Source organism: Carassius auratus, chromosome 21 (assembly GCF_003368295.1).
Source record: "Carassius auratus strain Wakin chromosome 21, ASM336829v1, whole genome shotgun sequence".
NCBI classification, from domain to species: domain Eukaryota; kingdom Metazoa; phylum Chordata; class Actinopteri; order Cypriniformes; family Cyprinidae; genus Carassius; species Carassius auratus.
The window spans coordinates 7,881,325-7,903,423 of NC_039263.1; the positions used below are offsets into that span (position 1 = coordinate 7,881,325).

Sequence of the window (22,099 nt, forward strand, 5' to 3'; positions counted from 1 at the left end):
GATTACCACATTTATCTCCATAGGCTTATTTTACTTCTTAGTCAAAGTCTTGCAGCCAGTGTTAAACTGTCTAGGTTCTTAGGCACTATCACAAGACTCTATCGATGGTTGCCCAGGGGAAAAAAAGTGGCCTCAGAAGTTTTTATGACAAAATCTGTGTAATGCTAAATGCAAAAAAAAAATTAAAAAAAATAATAATTATATATATATATATATATATATATATATATATATATATATATATATATATATACATATAAATTTGTGCTGGATGAATGTTTAAAATAAAATGGATATGGTTCATGTATTAGCTTTTAGCTATAAGCAATGTAAAGAAACAGAGGAATGGATAAGTGTATAAGAGCACCGTTCTTGAAGGGGATAGCATGGGCCTGCAGCTCTTCCAGTAAGCTGCCAAAAAGTGCAGGCACCAGGGAGGGAGGGAGGCTAAACTACAAGCAGGTGTTTCATATTCTGCAGCTTTTTGACAATCCTTTTTATGGAGCCAACAGTAAAGTATCATCCTTTTTAAAATTTCAAGCTCTGCAACCTGCCAGATTCACAAAAAGAACAAAGGGTACATATAACATTTGTTATAAAAGCAGGATTTAGACTTAAATCCTGAGGCTCCACTCACTACATTTAGCATTGAAAACAACTGTTAGTGTAGAACTCAAGCTGTGCCCCGCAGATCAGTGCTTTGTGGTCTTAGCACATTGAAAGACTGTATGAATTCAAAATGTACCTTTTTTATTTATTTATTTATTTATTTATTTTTTTTTTTGTATTTTTTTATGCACATTACCTTTCAATGAGTAAAGTTTTCTCAGTTAGGTACTTATAAGTTAAAAAGACAAATCCCTATTAAATCCTGCGACAGTGATGTGTAAAAACCATACAGTCTAAAACCACAAAACGATCGGTCTGTGCAAGAAATTGAACAGTATTTTTATAGTTCGTTTACCTCTAATTCAAGCAATGTCCAAACTGTTAAAACTCTTGTGAACGCACTTCACAGCAGCAAGCGCGTGAGCCATTCTCCTTCTCCTTCTTGGATTATGGCAGATCGCAGATTTATAAGTGCATTACCACCACCTATCTCTCAAGTGGACCATTGACACTCCTAATTGAGATTGTAGATAGACTGTCAGAATAGCCGCAGGATTTAATTTTGATTTGTATGTGCAAATTATTTATTTATTTTTTGTACTCTCTTAGATTCTGTTGCCATGCATAGTACGGCTGAGAGACTGCAACGACTGAAGCTAAAAATCATAATTTGTGTTCTACTGAAGAAAAAAAGTCACCTACATCTTGAATGCCCTGGTATGGCAAGCCAAATTGACTTTTATTCATTTGCAGGATTTGAATTATTGAAATCAACAATTCAGTGTTCTCTAGTTAAAATGTTTATTCTTTATATCAGGAATTAGATTTCTACTAGTAACACGTGTCAGTGTTTATGAATAGATTAAATGAAACGGGACAAATTTAATCTAGACCACATACGTATCATTATAAAGATATAAGCCTCAAGCATCGATGACAGATCGCTGTTTTTCAATGGAAAGCTTATAAAGACTGTACTTGCTACATTTGTGTAAGCAGTACATATAAAAAACATGAACATTAGAAACTCTGTACATACCAGATCCGTGGTAATAATGAGTAATAAACAAATCCACAGCTGTAAATTCAGGTTTAGTTAGAAAGGTAAGGGTCCACTGAACGACATCTCATGAAGCACGTTTAGTCCAATGAAGCAATAACGTTGTAATATGGATCATAATTCCTTTGTTTACGTTTCAGTTGTTCATTGACAGAACTGTTTGCGTCCTTTATGGAATAACTCACGGTCGGAAACTGCGTCTTGGTAGTAAAACACTTTATCATTCATCTTGTCCACTGATGCTTCAAGAACTTGACAACATGTTATATATATATATATATATATATATATATATATATATATATATATATATATATATATATATATATATATATATATATATATATATGTATGTACAGTATTGTTCAAAATAATAGCAGTACAATGTGACTAACCAGAATAATCAAGGTTTTTAGTATATTTTTTATTGCTACGTGGCAAACAAGTTACCAGTAGGTTCAGTAGATTGTCAGAAAACAAACAAGACCCAGCATTCATGATATGCACGCTCTTAAGGCTGTGCAATTGGGCAATTAGTTGAAAGGGGTGTGTTCAAAAAAATAGCAGTGTCTACCTTTGACTGTACAAACTCAAAACTATTTTGTACAAACATTTTTTTTTTTCTGGGATTTAGCAATCCTGTGAATCACTAAACTAATATTTAGTTGTATGACCACAGTTTTTTAAAACTGCTTGACATCTGTGTGGCATGGAGTCAACCAACTTGTGGCACCTCTCAGCTGTTATTCCACTCCATGATTCTTTAACAACATTCCACAATTCATTCACATTTCTTGGTTTTTCTTCAGAAACAGCATTTTTGATATCACCCCACAAGTTCTCAATTGGATTAAGGTCTGGAGATTGGGCTGGCCACTCTATAACATTAATTTTGTTGGTTTGGAACCAAGACTTTGCCCGTTTACTAGTGTGTTTTGGGTCATTGTCTTGTTGAAACAACCATTTCAAGGGCATGTCCTCTTCAGCATAGGGCAACATGACCTCTTCAAGTATTTTAACATATGCAAACTGATCCATGATCCCTGGTATGCGATAAATAGGCCCAGCACCATAGTAGGAGAAACATGCCCATATCATGATGCTTGAACCTCCATGCTTCACTGTCTTCACTGTGTACTGTGGCTTGAATTCAGAGTTTGGGGATCGTCTCACAAACTGCCTGTGGCCCTTGGACCCAAAAAGAACAATTTTACTCTCATCAGTCCACAAAATGTTCCTCCATTTCTCTTTAGGCCAGTTGAAGTGTTCTTTGGCAAATTGTAACCTCTTCTGCACATGCCTTTTTTTTTAACAGAGGGACTTTGCGGGGGATTCTTGAAAATAGATTAGCTTCACACAGACGTCTTCTAACTGTCACAGTACTTACAGGTAACTCCAGACTGTCTTTGATCATCCTGTAGGTGATCATTGGCTGAGCCTTTGCCATTCTGGTTATTCTTCTATCCATTTTGATGGTTGTCTTCCGTTTTCTTCCACGTCTCTCTGGTTTTGCTCTCCATTTTAAGGCATTGGAGATCATTTTAGCTGAACAGCCTATCATTTTTTGCACCTCTTTATAGGTTTTCCCCTCTCTAATCAACTTTTTAATCAAAGTACGCTGTTCTTCTGAACAATGTCTTGAACGACCCATTTTCCTCAGCTTTCAAATGCATGTTCAACAAGTGTTGGCTTCATCCTTAAATAGGGGCCACCTGATTCACACCTGTTTCTTTCACAAAATTGATGACCTCAGTGATTGAATGCCACACTGCTATTTTTTTGAACACACCCCTTTCAACTAATTCAACTAATTGCCCAATTGCACAGCCTTAAGAGCGTGCATATCATGAATGCTGGGTCTCATTTGTTTTCTGAGAATCTACTGAACCTACTGGTAACTTGTTTGCCACGTAGCAATAAAAAAATATACGAAAAACCTTGATTATTCTGGTTAGTCACATTGTACTGCTATTATTTTGAACAATACTGTATATATATATATATATATATATATATATATATGTATATATATATATATATATATATATATATATATGTATGTATATATATATATATATATATATATATATATATATGTATGTATATATATATATATATATATGTATATATATATGTATGTATATATATATATGTATGTATATGTTTATATATATATATATATATATATTAGGGCCGGGACTCGATTAAAAAAAATTATCTAATTAATTAGAGGCTTTGTAATTAATTAATCGAAATTAATCGCATTTTAATCGCATATAAATATTTGACCTGAGAACAGTGAGAAGTAATTTTTTTTCACATGGATTTATAGTATACCATTGAATAATGACTGAATACATAAGCTTAAGCAACAAAATATTGTTTATTTTTGTTCAACCAAGTCTAGCAGACCAGTGCAATTTTTGCCATGAAGTGTAGCAATAGCATATTTAGAAACAATTTAGAAATAGTACATTTCAGAAATTCAGGAAGCTTATAGGTGCTGGAACCTTCTGTAAAGTGTTTTTTTTTTTTTAAGTAAAACACAATACTGTCAATTACATTCAGAACATTGGAAACACTGACTATTAGAAAACATCTCTCTGTAGCTTCAGAGGCCATAACATACTAAGTATACAAACCTTGGCCAAAACAATAAGAAGAGTTCAACATAAACTGTTGCACCAACAAAATAATACATAGTTCAACATAAAATGTAAAGTCCACGCTAGCTGCTATATGTTTTGCGTTTAGGTGATACTTGAGGCTCGATGTGCTGCTGCGGTGATATGCGAACGCTAGTTGGTGCTCCAGTATAATCGGTCCCGCCGAAACTCATCCAGTGAGAAACGTTCCGCGGTGCAAAAATAAGTTATTAAAAATGCGGGAATTTTTTTCTGTAATTAATTAATCTTAGTTAACGCGTTATTTTTTGTGTAATTAATTAATCTCAATTAACGCGTTAAAGTCCCGGCCCTAATATATATATATATATATATATATATATATATATATATATATATATATATATATATATATATATATATATATATATATATATATATATATATATATATAATTCCTATTAGGATACGACTCATTCATGTAGCCAAAGATATATAAACAACAACAAAAAAAATTGTAATAAAAAATGTAAAACCTTTGTATGAAGCATTATTATCTGTTATATTTTTCCTTTTAGTTGTATTTTTTTATTTGATGTATTAGAAGAAAGTGTAATAAAACCAAAATAAACAGCTGAAAAAGTGACAAGAAGTTATTTTTTAAAACTAAATGAATGCCTTGTTCACTTTTTCTTTAATTATCAGAAGGACTTGTTGTCCAATAAAATAATATTTTTTATAATAAAAAAAAAAAAAAAGAATCCAGCCATAAAATGCTTTTCAAATTTCAATGACAAAACAAATAAATAAAGGAGGAGCGATTTCTGCACATGGATGTTCTTCTGCCATCTTTGGCTGACACTAAAACGAGGAGAGTCATAAAATCTTATTAATATTCATGATCTCTTTACCATAGCTAATCTTACATATAAAAATGGCATTTAAGCATATCTGTGCACGTATTTTTACTAGTTAAAATATTATTTAAGATAGCAGTAATTCTATTTTCACTAGTTGCAAGGGAAATTTAAGAAATCAACTGCCTTTGTTGATATCAATAATTACTTTGTTACCAGTAAAAATGTGAATTGTTGATTTTAAGAATTAAATTGTTGATATCAAGAATCAACATCTGTACTAGTAACCATGTGATTACTGATATAAAAAATAAAGGTTTTTACTAATAAGAATTGTATTTCTGATATGTGATATCAGAATTTCAACTAGTAAGAAAGGAATTCTTGATATCAACAATTAAATTTGAATGGCAGTGACATTTAACTATTGAAAATACAATTACAGATATAAAGAATTATAATTTTTACTAGTTGAAATATAATTCCTGATGTCAATAATTAGCATTTTAAATAGTGAAAATTGAATTGTTGATATCAAGAAATTATATCCTGTGAATGAATAAAAGACAATATGGCTTGCCTATTGCCAATCCCAGGTTAAAAATTATTGATCAAGAATTATCATGTTTACTAGTTGAAATTAAATTCCTGATATCAAGAATTAGCATTTTAACTAGTGAAAATCTTTATTTAATCTTCTATGTAATGAAGACCAAACTCCTTTTGAAAAGTATTTACAGTACAATATAATGGCTGGAAGTCCTAAGTGAGTTGCAGTTTGCAGATGACAAGATTGTAGAATGTGACATCATCTGAAATACACAACAGAGTTATAGACTTGCATGATGTCTTTTCCAGTTGTTTATGTAAGAATAATTACATAGTTCTTGTGATGGAGTATGATTATGCATAAACCCAAGTATTATTATTAATAATAATAACTAACAGCATGGATCATAAATTCAATATCTATGTTGCTCACATTGTGGAGAAGAGAAGTATCCTAAACTGAACAGAATTGGTCACATTTGCATGTTCTATTAAACTAAAATGTGAAAAATGCGTGATCAGTAGTAAACCGACAATTTGAATGTTACATTTTATAGGCATTTAACTTTTTTTTTTTTCTGTTGAAAGTGTATATGGGTGGTTGCAGAGTTGCCAACTATTTTCAGTGGAAAATAGCTAAAGTCTGCTCGAGAAGTTGCAAAATTTTCTTTTTAGATCATTACTTTTTAAAATTTAGCTTTAAGTAATTTTCATTTTTTAATCGGTCCCTGTTTCCATACAGACTAACATCTGTAATGTTTGCCACTGACAAGGACAGGACACTAACACATCAGTTCACAGATGAATAATTTGCCATCTCAGCCTCTCCCTGGGAACCAGCAGTGTAAAGTGTAAAGTTTCACCTGATCTGTCCTTCATGCACCTTCATTACAGTTGAGCCCAGGAATGTCTTAATGTTTTCAAGACATTTGTTTTTTTAAGTCTTCTTTTAGGGTGTATTTAATTGCAGGTGCAAGAAACTTCCATGTGGCACCCCAGAATTATTTATTTCTTGTCAATTTGGACCACAACAAGGTGGTGGATCCCCAGAACCCACTGAACCTATAAATTCTAGTAACACAGACTACGCCACTCTGGGAATTTCACCCAGGGAAATAAATGGTCCAATAAAGACACACAGGTTTGTTCCCACAAGAATACAGCGGAGATGTAAAAATAAATAAAAACAATACTTTATAAGAAGTGTAAAACAGTTCCACACACACAGTAAAAAAAAAAAAATTAAAATTAAAAAAATACAATTGATTCAACTTAATTTGTAACCTGGCTGCCTTAAAATGTTTAGTTCAACAAGCTGAAAAAAAAAAAAACATTTGTTGTTTACACATATTCGAGTTCCTTAAACCTAGAATTAATAGTTGGGGTAACAAAGGTGAAGCTGAATATTTTGTATAACCAACAAGTTTTTAGTAAGCCCAACTAGACAAGAAGGTTGTGGCACAATGAGTTGAAACATAAAAGTAGTGAGACCAACAAACATTGAGTTGTTTGAACGAAGCATTTTGTGGAATAAACTTGCAAGTATAAGTTGTGCAAACTAAATACAAATAGGCCAAACTAAGCGTCTTGTTGATTTAACTTCCATTAAGGCAGCCAGGTTACTTTTTCAAGAATAGTTCATCTCACTGGTAATGTTAAGTTCATTCAACTGACTGAACTATGAAATTTGCCCAAACAACTCAAGTTTCTATTTTCTACAGTACTACATAAAAACAGAGTGGACATTTAAGAACATGCAATGCATTTTATTTCAAAGTTGACAGCATGCTTGATTGCATGATTTAGTAATTGTTTGGTATAAAAAAACACCTTTAAAAACAAACATTGACATTTCATATTTACTGTTGCTACATGTGTAACAAGTAGTATGAAAAGTATGTGCCAAGTATTTATCTAAAAAACATGAAAAATAAGTTTCCATATCATAACGTTTCTGTCTTCAACAAGTTTTGGTACCTTAAGATAGTTCACCCAAAAATGAAAATGATGTCATTAATGACTCTCCCACACTTACTCCCTCACTTACTTACAGATTACATTAAATGTATTAACATTAATATTTAATTTAGTGATTCCCCTGTGTAACCACTAGAGCAGGCCTGCCACTGAGAACCACTGCTTTAAACAATCCTAATTCATTTTAAATTCATTTTCATTAATTCATTTAAAATTGTACCGAAATTTGCAATTATATTTTTCAGAAAACACTATATACTATTATAATAATATAAACATAACACACCTAATGCATGGGATTCATATTAGGAAAATGTGGAAAAATATCTCAAATAACAGATAGTAACATAATTAACCAGCAACACAACAGATGAACATCTAACTTGAGCATCTGTGATAAAGCAATACAAAAATACACACACACAGGCATTTATTATCCCCTGTGGGTTACTGGTCCTTTAAGTTACCCATTTGTAAACTCTGGTAATGTTATACTTTACCATTTTCAAAAGATAAAGATAGGGATTTTCTTACCTCATTTTGCAGGACCTCGCTGAACACATCTGACCCTCCTTGTGTTCAAATGACAGATTTTTGTTCTCCAATGACATGTCATGACTCAAATTCGGTAAAAAAAAATAATAATAATAATTAAATAAATAAATAGGCAAATCTAAAATAATTCGGGACCGACCAAACAGTTACAACGAGCAGCAGCTCACAGTCAGCCGCCTCAGCCTCACTCGATGACGATATTAATGGTCATATTTTCAAAATCAGAAGGCACGTAATGATTCAATGGCCAGCTTCCTGAATGACATCCAGATTAACCAATCATGATCAAAGTAATAAAATAAAACTACCAATAGGTATTGTTTCCACGTGATAAAGCAGCTAAATGTATTTAGTTTTATTGTTGTTAATGATGATAACATAAACCTTTTAGATTTTAGGATAGGTATCATGATTAAAATATTGTAAAATGCTATTAAAATAATCTTAATTTAATATAAATAAGAGTTTGTTAACCTTTTCAACCATTTAGCATTAAACATTTTCAATGTTGTTTGAAAGTTAAAACAGCTGACCTTATTTCAACGTTGAAGGTTGGTCATGTGGCAGAAGTTTTTAAACGTTCAGCTTTAAACGTTGAATCAACATTGAAACCACTACTGACCATATTTCAACGTTGACGGTCGGACATGTGCCGGCTGGGTAAAGACATGAGTGTACCTAAGGCATTAGCAACATCTCCAAGGTCACGTTTGACAATCTTCTTCTCCAGAACCACTGCAACATCCACCATCTCCCTTTCTAGCAATGCTCTGCTAATCCCGCCTTCTTCAGTGATGATGAGAATGCCAACATCAACTTCTTTTGTAGCATCTTTTTCAGATCTTTCAGCCTAAGAAAATAATGAACAGAGATTAGTAACTAAGCATGTACTATTACATTACCAAATTCAGTGTGTCACCCTGTGTGAAAATGACAAATGCAACATTGATGATTACCTGAAGAAAAATAAGATTTTAGTAATTTATATTACAATAACATTAAGACTAATTATTGAATACCCGGTTCTTCGAAATTTGTAACCAGTTCTAAAATGGAACCGATTTTTGACACCCAACCCTACTCTCAATAGCCACGTTTCCACGGTCGAGCTTAAACCTAGTGCGTGCCAGGGCCAGTCGCCTTTCCACAGGCACTTATCGTGCCTCATTGGGGCTTTCTCTGGGCCAACGGCCAGGTTTTTTTTGGCCCAATGAAAACCTTGGGCTAAAGTGGGCCAGCTGGGGCTAGAGGAGGGGTTATGATCAAAGGCGGAGTTTCTCCACGTCTGGAGACTTATTTCTTAGTTTTCTGATAACTTCTCTTTGTTGGTGAAATGATGGGGTCGCGTGACATTGTTCCTGAGAGGCGTGTAAAGGGCAGGTTAAGTGAAGAGCAGCAGAACTTCAGACCCTGACTGTGGAAACCCTACGCTATTCTGGCCTCGGTGCTACTGGCCCGTGGCTATTAGACCCACCAGGCCTGTTTTAAGCCCTGGCTCACACTGGACGATGGTGGAAATGCAGCTAATGCCAGTAGCACTGGGCTGAGCTTTGCCACTGTAGTGTGAAAGCACTGTAAGGGTATTTTTCTATCACTACTGTTGTCAGGCATGTTTCTATAGTTGGTTAATATTACTGTGTTTTCCGAACTATAAGGCGCACTTAGAAAGCCTTTAATTTTCTCAAAAAATGACAGTGCGACTTATAATCCGGAGTGCCTTATATATGGATCAAGGTGCTGTCAAAATGTTGACGTTCCCTTTAGCACAGCTCCATCTAGTGGATGCATAACTCAAACCCAGTCAAACGTTTGACTGCAGTGTCTTCTATTCTTATATATGCACCTTATAATCCGGTGCACCTTATATTGCTTCAGTCACGGAAAATGAAAGAAAAACACTATAGTTTAAATATTTAAAATTTAATATTCACAGATGAAAGTTTGGTATTTATGAAGTTATGTCCTTTTCTTAGAACGAAAACAAGCAGGATAAATGTCAAGCCTGTGCCTGTTACGGATCACTCAAGAGACAGAGGAGTAACAGATGAAGGTGTTTATTTTTAAGACACAAGCAGAGGAGCAGGCAGTGAGGAGTGGATGGGCGCTGGGATCCGTGTCGGGAAGGTAGTGACTTCGAGAAGGGATGGTGAACCACACACACGCACCATAGGGGAATCGGAATCTTTGGAGGCAATCCTTAGAGAGAAGGTAGAAGAGGAGTTAGTCCTAATAGTTAGCACACAGGAATGATCTTGTTGCGAACGTGACCAGACGATTACTGGGTGCATGTGTGTGGCTTATATGGTGCAGCACTGATGAGTGGATGATGAGGAGCAGGTGGTGATGACTAGTATTCAGGTGAGGGTGTGCGCTGTGATTGTGTGGAGGTGGATCCTGGGGTGTTTGTAACAGTACCCCCCTCCCCAGGGCCCGCTCCTGAGGGCCGGTGACCCCGACGATGTGGTGGGCGTCCTCTTCCCCTGGGAGCTGGTCGGTTGGGGTGAATGGAGTGGAAGGTATCCAGCAAGGTAAGATGTCATTGCGTGGGACCCAGGAACGTTCCTCTGGACCGTATCCTTCCCAGTCCACTAGGTTTTCCAGCTGCCCACCACGCAGCTGGGAGTCCAGGATGTCCCTGACCGAATAGGCTGCGCCGTCATCTAGGAGGAGAGGAGGGGGGGCTTCCATCTCGCCAGGTTCTGTGGAGGGAGAAACAGAGGGAGGGTGAGGTTTCAGGAGTGATACGTGGAATGTGGGGTGAATCCGGTACTCGGGGGAAGCTGGAGTTTGTAGGTGGCTGGATTGATCTGCTGGGTGATAGTGAACGGGCCAATGTATCTGGGACTAAGCTTGCGGCAGGGTAGACGCAGGCGGATGTCCCGGGTAGACAGCCAGACCTTCTGACCGGGTTGGTGCTGGGGGGCCTCGGACCGGCGAAGGTCGGCTGCCATCCTGCATCTGCGAAGCGCCCGTTGTAACTGATGATGAGCCGCGTCGCAGACCCTCTCGCTCTCCCGGAACCAGTAGTCGACTGCGGGAACATCACATTCCCCTGACCAGGGGAATAGAGGTGGCTGGTAGCCGAGTACACACTGGTAGGGTGTGAGTCCGGTGGTGGGTTGACGGAGGGAGTTCTGTGCGTACTCGGCCCACCCCAGGAATTGGTTCCAGGAGTTCTGGTGGCTGTGACAGAAGGTACGGAGGAAGCGTCCGATCTCCTGAACCTTCCTCTCCGTCTGCCCATTAGATTGTGGGTGATAGCCGGATGACAGGCTGATGGCCACACCTAGGAGGGAGGGAAACGCTCTCCATACCCGGGAAATGAACTGGGGGCCCCAATCCGACATGATGTCCTCCGGGATGCCGAAGTACCTGAAGACACGGTTAAACATTAGTTCTGCCTTTTCCATGGCAGTGGGGAGACCCTTCAGAGGAAGAAGATGACAAGCTTAAGAAAATCTATCCACAATTACTAGAATACATGTGCTATTGTCAGAGGGTGGAAGGTCCGTGATGAAATCCACCCCTAGGTGTGACCACGGGCAATTGGGAACAGGCAGAGGATGGAGTTTGCCAGATGGTAGATGGCGAGGACTCTTGGAAATGGCACAGCTGGTACATCCACTCACGTACCTTCTGACATCCGAGGCCATGTTGGGCCACCAGAAGCGTTCCCGTAGCAACGAGAGGGTTTCATTGACCCCGGGTGACCAATGCCAAGTGATGTATGGGTGGAGTGGATGAGTGGAGTGTGCCGTGTCCTGGGGATGTACTGGTGTCCTGGTGGGCAACCTGGCGGGGTGTTGTTAGGAGCTTCGGCAGGAGGTAGAGTCTCAGCTGACCAGGTGATAGGGGCGACTACGACCTTGTCCTGAAGGATGGGTTCAGGGTCTTCTGACCCTTCTTTGGGTGCGTAACATCTGGATAGAGCATCGGCCTTTATATTTTTTACCCCTGGGCGGTAGGAGATGGAGAATTGGAAGTGGGTGAAGAATAGCGCCCAGCGGGCCTGTCTGGGGTTGAGTCTCTTGGCTGCTCTAAGGTATTCCAGGTTCTTGTGGTCAGTGAGAACTTGAAACGGATGTTTGGCTCCCTCCAGCCAATGTTTCCACTCCTCCAGGGCAAGCTTGATGGCAAGTAGCTCCCTATTCCCGATATCATAGTTAACCTCCGCCGGGTTGAGTTTCCTGGAGAAGGCACATGGATGGAGGCGGCTGGGCGTCCCCTGCTGCTGGGAAAGGACCGCTCCCACTCCAGTGGTTGAGGCGTCCACTTCCACAATAAATGGCAGTTCGGGGTTTGGATGCACGAGTAGTGGGGCGGTCGTGAAGGCTTGCTTTAGGGCCTGGAAGGCTTCGGTGGCGGCAGGAGTCCATGACAGGGATTTGGGCTTCTGGCGAAGGAGGTTGGTTAGAGGGCTGGTGATAATACTAAAATTCTGAATTAATCGTCTATAAAAGTTGGCGAAGCCAAGGAATCGCTGCAGTTCCTTAATAGTGGTAGGAATGGGCCAGTCCCTGACGGCGCTTACCTTCCCCTCGTCCATCCGGATGCCACTGCGGTCGATGGTATACCCAAGGAACTGCACTGAGGGTTGATGGAATGAGCACTACTCTGCTTTCAGATAGAGCTGCTAGTCCCTCAGGCGTTGCATGACCTCCGCAACACGGCGCTGATGTTCTGCCAGTCTCCGGGAGTATATCAGGATGTCATCAATATAGACTAGGACGAACTGGTGGAGGAAATCCCGGAGCACCTCATGTATGAAGTCCTGGAATACTTAACGTCCTTCTTGCTTAACGTCCTGCCGGTGATTGTGTGGATCTGGTGTGCGGCCGGCGTGGCCGTGGTTGGGAGCCTGAGCTGACGACAGAGGGCGCCAGAGATGAAGTTGCCGGCTGACCCAGAATTGAGGAGGGCGGAAACTGGAAGAGATACATTAGTGGCAGTAAGTCTCACAACAGTGGTGAGTGGTTTCATTTGGTATCGTGAAGGGAGAATGGCACTCACCATGGGACGAGGAGGATGAACGGGGCACCCAGCTATGGTATGCCCCGGAGCTGCACAGTACAAACATAAGTTCTGGGCCAGCCGTCTTTGACGCTCCGCCATAGTGAGGCGGTATGAATCCACAATCATGGATTCTGGTTCTGGGGAGCTGACGTTCTCTGGTCGGCAGAGAGGTTTAGAGGAATGCGCCTGGCCCTGGTGCTCTTCTAAGCATGACTGCATACGAGTGGCGAAGCGGATGGACAGCTGGATGAATCGCTCGAGGCAGCGAGATGCAACCGCACTCTGGGTTCCAGTCCTTGGCGGTAGGTAGTTAACAAGGCTTATTCGTTCCATCCACTGGAGGCTGCCAGAGTTCTGAACTGTAAGGCATATTCATTGACAGACATTTCCCCTTGTTTCAAATTGTATAGCTTCTCACCTATTGAAGAATCCCAGGCAGGTCTGCCGAAAACATTGCGGAAATGTTCGACGCAGCTAGAAAATGACTGAATCACTGTGTTATTTTGAGTCCAGAGAGAATCTGCCCACAGTAATGCCTTGCCTTGTAATTGAGAAATGATGAATGCTACCTTAGAGCGGTCCGTAGGATATGGGACCGGTTGCATCTCCAGGACCAGTGAACACTGAAGCAGGAAACCGCTGCATTCCTCCGCCGAACCAGAGTAGGGCGCCGGCCTGGCCATGGGACTGGCATGCACGGCAGGTGAAGGAGGTATGACGGGATCGGCGGAAGTGCTCGCTGGTGGTTGGAATGCTGGTGCTGACATGAGTGTCCGACGGAATGCATCAACTAGGTCTTGGAAGGGATCCGTGAGGTTCGTGCTTGTGTCTCTCGGTGCGGGTCCTGTCATCTGTTACGGAACACTCATGAAACAGAGGAGTAACAGATGAAGGTGTTTATTTTTAAGACACAAGCAGAGGAGCAGGCAGTGAGGAGTGGATGGGCGTTGGGATCCGTGTCAGGAAGGTAGTGACTTCGAGAAGGGATGGTGAACCACACACACGCACTATAGGGGAATCGGAATCTTCGGAGGCAATCCTTAGAGAGAAGGTAGAAGAGGAGTTAGTCCTAATAGTCAGCACACAGGAATGATCTTGTCGCGAACGTGACCGGACGATGACTGGGTGCGTGTGTGTGGCTTATATGGTGCAGCGCTGATGAGTGGATGATGAGGAGCAGGTGGTGATGACTAGTATTCAGGTGAGGGTGTGCGCTGTGATTGTGTGGAGGTGGAACCTGGCGTGTTTGTAACAGTGCCTGAGTCTGTGCTTATATTTTCTAAGCTACATGGTATTAAACCATATTTTAGATTTGACACATTTAAAAGGTGTGCAGTATTATTTATATTATATTAATTATGCGTTATATTATTCAAAAGAAATTGTGGTTTACTTTGCATCGGAGCATTAAAATTGGTAGCCTATTTTAGGGGGGGTAGGCTACATGGATTAATATGCAAAATGTCAATATTTTCATATATTATGCCTATATTTTAATTTATATTTTAAATGTAAATATATTTTTTCCTTTAATTAAACAACATTAATTTTTGTTATTCGTTACCTGTCCTTTATTTTGACATAACATTTGTCTGTAAACTGAAGAAATTGTTAAAGGGGGGGTGAAATGCTCGTTTTCACTCAATATCCTGTTAATCTTGAATACCTATAGAGTAGTACTGCATTCTTCATAACTCCAAAAAGTCTTTAGTTTTATTATATTCATAAGAGAAAGATAGTCTGTACCGATTTTTCCCGGAAAAACACGACCGGCTGGAGGCGCGTCATGTGGGCGGAGCTAAAGAATCACGAGTGCCAGTAGGTAACAAACAAAAACACTTGCACAACTCCGTTGATGCTCTGTAAAAATAAACTCCATCCACTGGTCCCTTAATGCTGTTTTTTTATTGTAATCTGTGCAGGGTTGTCTTGCCCTGTCAACCAAAAACACACTTCTTTTGTGACTTTTCGCGATGCTCTCGCTCTGATCAGTGAAATGTCTGTGCTCAGCCTCGCTATACGGGAGCGCGCGCTCTTCCGGCAGAAGTACCCTTAGGACCCATATAAGGAAATTCCGCTCCATCTAACGTCACACAGAGCCATACTCGAAAAAAAACTTTCCGAAACTTGTTACAAACCGGAAGGAGTATTTTGGGAACAAAAATACTCCTTCAAACATACAACTTAATTTTTGAAACTTTGTCCATGTTTAGCATGGGAATCCAACTCTTTAACAGTGTAAAAAACTCAGTATGAATGAAACAGCATTTCACCCCCCTTTAATGTTTAAACGTGAGGCACTGTATAATTTCATTCCCATTATTTAGGCCTAATTTGCCTAAATAAAGAAATGAATAAAATTAAACCTGCACGATTAAATTCTTTGAAACTCTAAAGAATGGACGGATTATTAAAACGTCCTTACGATTAAACTCAAGTTCTCTCATTATAATCAACAAAATTCACACAATGTAAAAAAGGGCTTTAGTAATTGACAACTGAAGTGATTTTAAAGGGAGCCTTCTTTACTTTTAAAGTAGGGCAATAGCATATGGCCTAAAAAAAAAAGTCCCAGATTTTTTTTTATTTTAGAAAAAACTGATTTATGATTTAAACCGATTTTTAATTCAATATTCAAATGACGAATACATTTTAAAAAATTTCATCATAAACAGAACGAGCATCAGTTCACTGATGGGGATCTTGTCCAGTGTATCACTGGCTTCTGTTGTCATTTGTTGGATTGCTCCACTTGTGTCCTGTGTAGACCTGGCGAGCATTTTTTTATTGTTTATTTTACTGCCCTGCTTGTTTTAATGTTTTTATTAAATATCTGTATTGACTGCATGGTCATTATTTATTTACTGCCATGCGACTTACAAAAGTAAATCTTGGCAAGTCGATCAATGAGCATTACTGCAGGTTTATTTTTGGTGGATGTGCTGTGCTTGTGTTCCCCGCGGTCATGTTCATTTCATCTGTGAAACGTCTCTCTCACTCGCAGCTGAGTCTGTGAGCAGCAATAACTTCCCCTACCCGCGCACTGATACCAAAAACACGCTCCGCTTTCACTCCGTGAATAAATTATTTCAGTATGTTTGAAATTTAATGTTCATAACGTAGCATATAAAATAATAATAATTAAAAAAAATAACAGGAGAGTTTCAAAGTGGCTTAAGCTATTTTGTGTAAACTTTTTTCCCTATATCACATGCCAAATTAATAACATTGTATGCATTAAATCTTTAATTACTGCTTTTTACTGTGAAAATTTTGTTTGTGATGAAAATAACAGTACATTTTTGTCAGTTATTTTATCTAAACAGATTGATTAACTTCTTAAAGATTTCAAAATCAGATAGCATGCTGATAATGTAGTAGCACTGTAAGATTACATTTGTTTGAATGCATTATTGTGAAAGCGATTGCGTGTGAATCTGTTAAAATCATACTTTAACCCGAAAATAATCAGTAATAGAAATAGACAAACTCTTAACATCCCGCTCGACTCTTGTAGTCATTGTAACCTTTTGATCAAGCTATAGCTAAATGGGTTTAACATGAATTCTTGCTGAATATGCAGTTATATTATGGGCTGTTGGCATGAATTGTACTCATGATGGAGCGCCCTTGGAGCCAGTGAAAACTATGATGCTCATATTCAAGTGTTTGTGCAAAAATTATTAATGTGCATTAATGACAGGAAGGCACCGTCTCATCACTTAATTTTTTTCCTGATAATGAATTTATAATTTTTTAATTAACATAATATTGTGGTGTCTCACATACATTAAAAATATATTTACAGAAAGCTTGAAATGTTTTTTAAATGAAAACAAATCTTGTAATCTGTGAATGTTGCATTTATCTCATCCTGCAGCTGACAAGAAAACATTTGTTTATTAATAAATAATTAAAATGTCAAATTTTTCACAATTTACACGATTATTAGGCTACTTCTGCATGTGCTTTGTGGTAAACTTAATTCATGTGCTTGAGCGCGGAATACATTAAGATTTGATTATGTAAATTTAATATAAACCTCTGATTAGTTGAATTGACTAGAACTAGAAAACTTTTATGTGGGGGCAGACCATTTTTTAGTCTATAACCAAAACAACAGTCCTATATAAACCAGTTCAGCAAGTGAAAGCCTCATAAGACACTGTCCATATGAAAGAGCAATTCACACCTTTATCTCGACCCCCACAAGTCATGCATAACTACCCCCAAAAACCCAACCCCCTTCAGCTGAACTGAATTTGGTCTGTTTTTTGGATGTGAAGAACAGTGTGTTACTGGGCTGAAACATGCCTGCACTCAGCAGCACTACTCTTTGTATTCATTATTTTCTCACAGCCCATATTATTATTTTCACAAGACCATAATGATAATAACAAATTATCAATTAATAATTAATCATCATTTTAGGAAAATCATTGTTATTTGTGATCATGGGTGTTTGCGGAAGGCTTTAAGACCAAGCGGAATCCTCTGTTCCCGCCTCACAAAGCGCGGGACTCATGCTCAGTGATGCAGCTTCACTGTCTGCGGTTTGACTTTACTAAATCAGATTAAGGCAAATACAACTTATTGATCATGAGCCCAAAATTTAGTAAGGCAGGAAAATATTCATTCTAACGGAAGGAAGACGTATTTCATTGAGCTAATGCTGTTAAAGAAGAGCCAATCAACTGCCACCCATTGCAGATCAAAGACATTGAAATATTTTCAAAATCTATTTTAATGTGCCAATTTTTTAAAAAGTACAAAACACACACAAAAAAAAGGAACACACTGAATATGTGAGAGAACACACCCCAATCTTTACATTCAAAATATTTGTTGTTGCTGTTTTTTTTTTCTCAAGATAACAATTATTTTAACAGATATAATAAAATTGAATATGAATTTATAAATACCATAATGCTCTGGGGATTTGCACCACATGACATTGTACAATCAAGACTTTAACTTATTTTTCTTGACTTGTGATCCAATTTCCTGTTTATTTCAGATTCTTTCTGCATTTTTATGGATCACTTGACTTTATTGGTAAAAAAAAAAAAGAAGGAAAAAGTGTATGTCGTTGGACAGTATGTACAATAATTGCATTCTTAATCATTTTTTTAAAATAAATATCATATTAGGACCACAAAGAGTCAATGATCTCTAAATCCAATTTTAATTTAAAGTTTCAATTAACGTAATCAACATTTTATTTGTGTTTTCTTGCAGATGACCCAGGAACAGTGCCCTCATAGAAACAATGTCCAGAGTACTGAAAAACCACAAGTGTATAAAGTGGGGATCTATGGTTGGCGGAAACGTTGCCTTTACTTCTTTGTCCTACTCCTCATGATCCTCATAGTGGTCAACCTTGCTCTAACCATCTGGATCCTCAAAGTTATGAACTTCACTATAGTAAGTGCAGTCTTTTACTCTGGCCTTCATTAGCACCTGCCAGGCATTGATTCTTTGACAGACTTAGAAGTGAGCAAAAATGACAGGTCTCTTTTGTAGTGATCTGCCAGTTCTCTCTGTGCATTCTCCGAGCTTCAGCCAGGCAAACCACTGCTTTAATTTGCCTCTCAGTGGTTGATATGTTGAGGCTTTCACACATATTTTCAGTTTTCTGAGACCTGAGGTGATTTAACACTTTGTAGAATCTACATCCTTAGAGGACTGGTACAAGTGGATGAACTCTTTGCAGAGTAACTGTAGGCAGGGGCGTGTCTAGGACATTTTCAGTGGGGGGGCCATGCTGGGGCACTACCTCCGAATGGGGTGGCCGCCAGTGACCAAAAAAAAAAAAAGCTAAATACTACAGTATATTACGTAAATCCTATTGATTTTATTGATTTAATTTTTTTTACTTGAATAAAGTTACTTGTAAACAAATGCAGTAATAAACCACTTTTTTTTATTAATTTAGTTTTTTTGTCATCCCTGTATATATCTATTAAGTTACATTTGAGAATATATATATATATATATATATATATATATATATATATATATATTTTTTTTTTTTTTTTTGAAAGAAACTCCCTATATCTTTACTTCATGGCTTGGCACTGCTCTCTTCCTTGCCTTCAAAAGAAACACTTATGTGTGTCTGTTATTCTCAATCTCAAAAAAAAAAAAAAAAAAAAAAATCTAATTGTGAATGAAATGCACAGAATGCATCCATGTCATTTCACGTGTAAATGACTAAGTTAGGCCTGACAATTTAACTGACTATCTAACTGACTTACTCTCATGCATTAAAAAGTAACGTGTCACCATACAATTATTATTATGGAACATTCTGTGCATATTGTCATTCGGTGCAATCTTGCTATTTGGTCACTGTCACAAAATAAACTGATACAAAATATGCAAATCACCATGACTGTTTATTGTTTGAAAGCGCCCGCAGCGTATTTTACTTTTATTGTGTTTTATTAAACTTTGACTGAACATTCGATTGAAATCAACCACGACCAACGCGAGCAGAGCCTGACGGTGTAAAAATATTGATCTGAGAAAACCTTACAAACATATTAAACCATACATAAAGGTTACCTACCAGCTCTTTGTTCGGTGTTTTGTGATGTGTCGTTCTTGAACGATTCGAATCTTTAATGTGACTAGGGAAGAACGAGTCGTCTCTATGACGGCGACATCACTTTGAAGTTTTTTTTTTTTTTTTTTTTACAGTGGATTGTAATCTCCAAAAATTACCTTGTTGTATGATTTATGTCTTTTGAGTTCACCCTTCAGATTAGACTATAGAACTGTAGTGTTACTTGTTTAGGATTCAAAATGTTATTTGCTTTTAATTTATGTCATTATGTCCTTTTTTAGCAAGCATCTTATACATATATAAGACCAATTTAAGCAATTATTATACCAGCAAACTCAGAATTGGATAAAAAATTTAACTAGGCTATAAATACTTGGATTATTATATAGCCTAGTATTTATTTACTGATAGACAGTCAAAAAGACAAATTATTCAATATTTTATTTATAACAAGGTTTTATTTATTTATACAATAATAACACACCACAGATCCTCAAGAAACAGTTACAAAAACACAGTGACAGAAATGTCAGAAATAGCGTATGTGGCTGTCATGTGATTAAGGAATGATTTGAACCCGAAGACTTGTCAGACAAGAGGTGAGTTAGTCACAGACTGAAGACCCAGGTAAAGAATTCATTAATCTTTTCTGTATCTTTATAGCATTTTATTTTTGTATTGTTTGTAGTGTGATCAACGTTTGCGTAAGTACTAGATGTGTTGGGGAAGTAACACGTAACTACATTTTGGTAAAATGAACGAAATGAATCGGAAAAAGATTCGTTCATTTTGCTGAACGCGACTCAAAAGTTCGAGTCGGTAAAATGATCAGAACTTCTCATCACTGGTGTCTTGACTTCCCACACTTGATAAAGTAAAAGTCCAAGTCCGCGACAAGCGGTTGTTTCTCTGACGACCGACGCTGCGGCTGCACTTCTTTGAATCGCGAACTTCAGTAGAGTCTATAAAATGATTGGCCATAAAATGAACCAATCACAAGACATCTTATAGGTGGGGCACCTGGGGTGGCCAATCGAATTTCTGGGGGGGCCGGTGCCCCCCCTGGCCACCACGTAGACCCGCCCCTGACTGTAGGGAAATCTTTTTCTGTCTGTTCAAGTTTGAAAAAATAAAAAATAAAATAAATAAACTTTAACAAAAAAAAATTGTGAATATGTGATGTTCTTTTTGCATTTGAAATGTATTTAAATAAATTAACTGAAATGTGGAGTGTGTGTATTTGAGGATGTTAAGTGTGACAGGATAATTCATAGGCCAGACAGGCCACAGATGTCTGTCACAAAACTTCCCTGCTCTTCTGATACACATTCAAAGTAAGAAACAAAGACTGACAACAGTTTTCAGAAACTGATGCTGAGTTCACACTGCACAATTTAAGCCACATTTTTCACTCGCTGACATGTTTTGATAATTTGCCGACAAATGTGGATAAAAAGTGGATAAAAATTTGGAGCTCATTCACGTGAGTGACAATCACGCAGTGTGAGTTGGTCAAAGACATGATCTGAAAGAATCGGCAACACGTCGCCGACACCCGCAAAATGTTTAGCACGCTAGAGGCCCCATTATTTCAAGCTAACTTATTACTTTTATTGTAATATTGTTAATTTACTATTATTATTAGCATTGTTTTTTTTTTCTCTGAAAAATCTCCTGTGGACTGGTGTTGAAAATTAGCATTCATGTTAAAACACTTAAGCAAGTGCATATGGTTTGTCAAATGTAACTGTAATAAAAAAATAAAAAAAAACATAATAATAATAATAATAATAAGTTGGTTTTCATTCTTCATTTGGGAGACAAAAAAACAACAACTATGAAATGATAAGTGTAGGCAATCTAGGTTTGAGACGGGCCCCAATGGTCAGAATGTTATAGAAAATAGAATAATGATTAGCAGCAGTTCAGAGTTAAGAATCATGTTTGCAATACAAAAGAACCATTCCATAGTCATTCCTTTATGGGAAGTGTGAAAGTCTCATAGTCTGAAAACTTTAGCATGATGTGGAAGGACAAAAAAATATTGGAGTCAGTTTATTACTTTATTTTATTAGTGTTCATTTATTTTATTAAACTGGATACATTGTTACACCTTTTGTATTTTATGTGGTGTCATGATTTACTTTTGATAAAAATAGTTGTATACGTGACAGGCAGAGTGAATCAAAAAATAAAAAAGACTAACAAAAGAAAAAAAGAAAAAGAAAACCCAAATAAATCATATAGCATATTCAAGCAGTTCAAGCAACGATGTTCAGAGCCAACC

The 22,099-nt window shown here is 37.6% G+C and overlaps 1 protein-coding gene across 5 annotated transcripts in view; it reads left to right on the forward strand.

Annotated features, from left to right (window-relative positions):
• The window catches only part of sgcd (sarcoglycan, delta (dystrophin-associated glycoprotein)), a 471,077-nt gene that overhangs the window by 253,936 nt on the left and 195,042 nt on the right, over window positions 1-22,099 (forward strand). For 4 of the 5 annotated variants that reach the window (XM_026195716.1, XM_026195718.1, XM_026195714.1 and 1 more), the window contains exon 2: window positions 18,483-18,668. In XM_026195716.1, the coding sequence (XP_026051501.1) occupies window positions 18,483-18,668 (186 nt within the window). Of the gene's footprint in view, window positions 1-1,218; window positions 1,327-18,482; window positions 18,669-22,099 lie in introns of all 5 variants that reach the window. The other variant, XM_026195717.1, reaches the window with a different exon arrangement.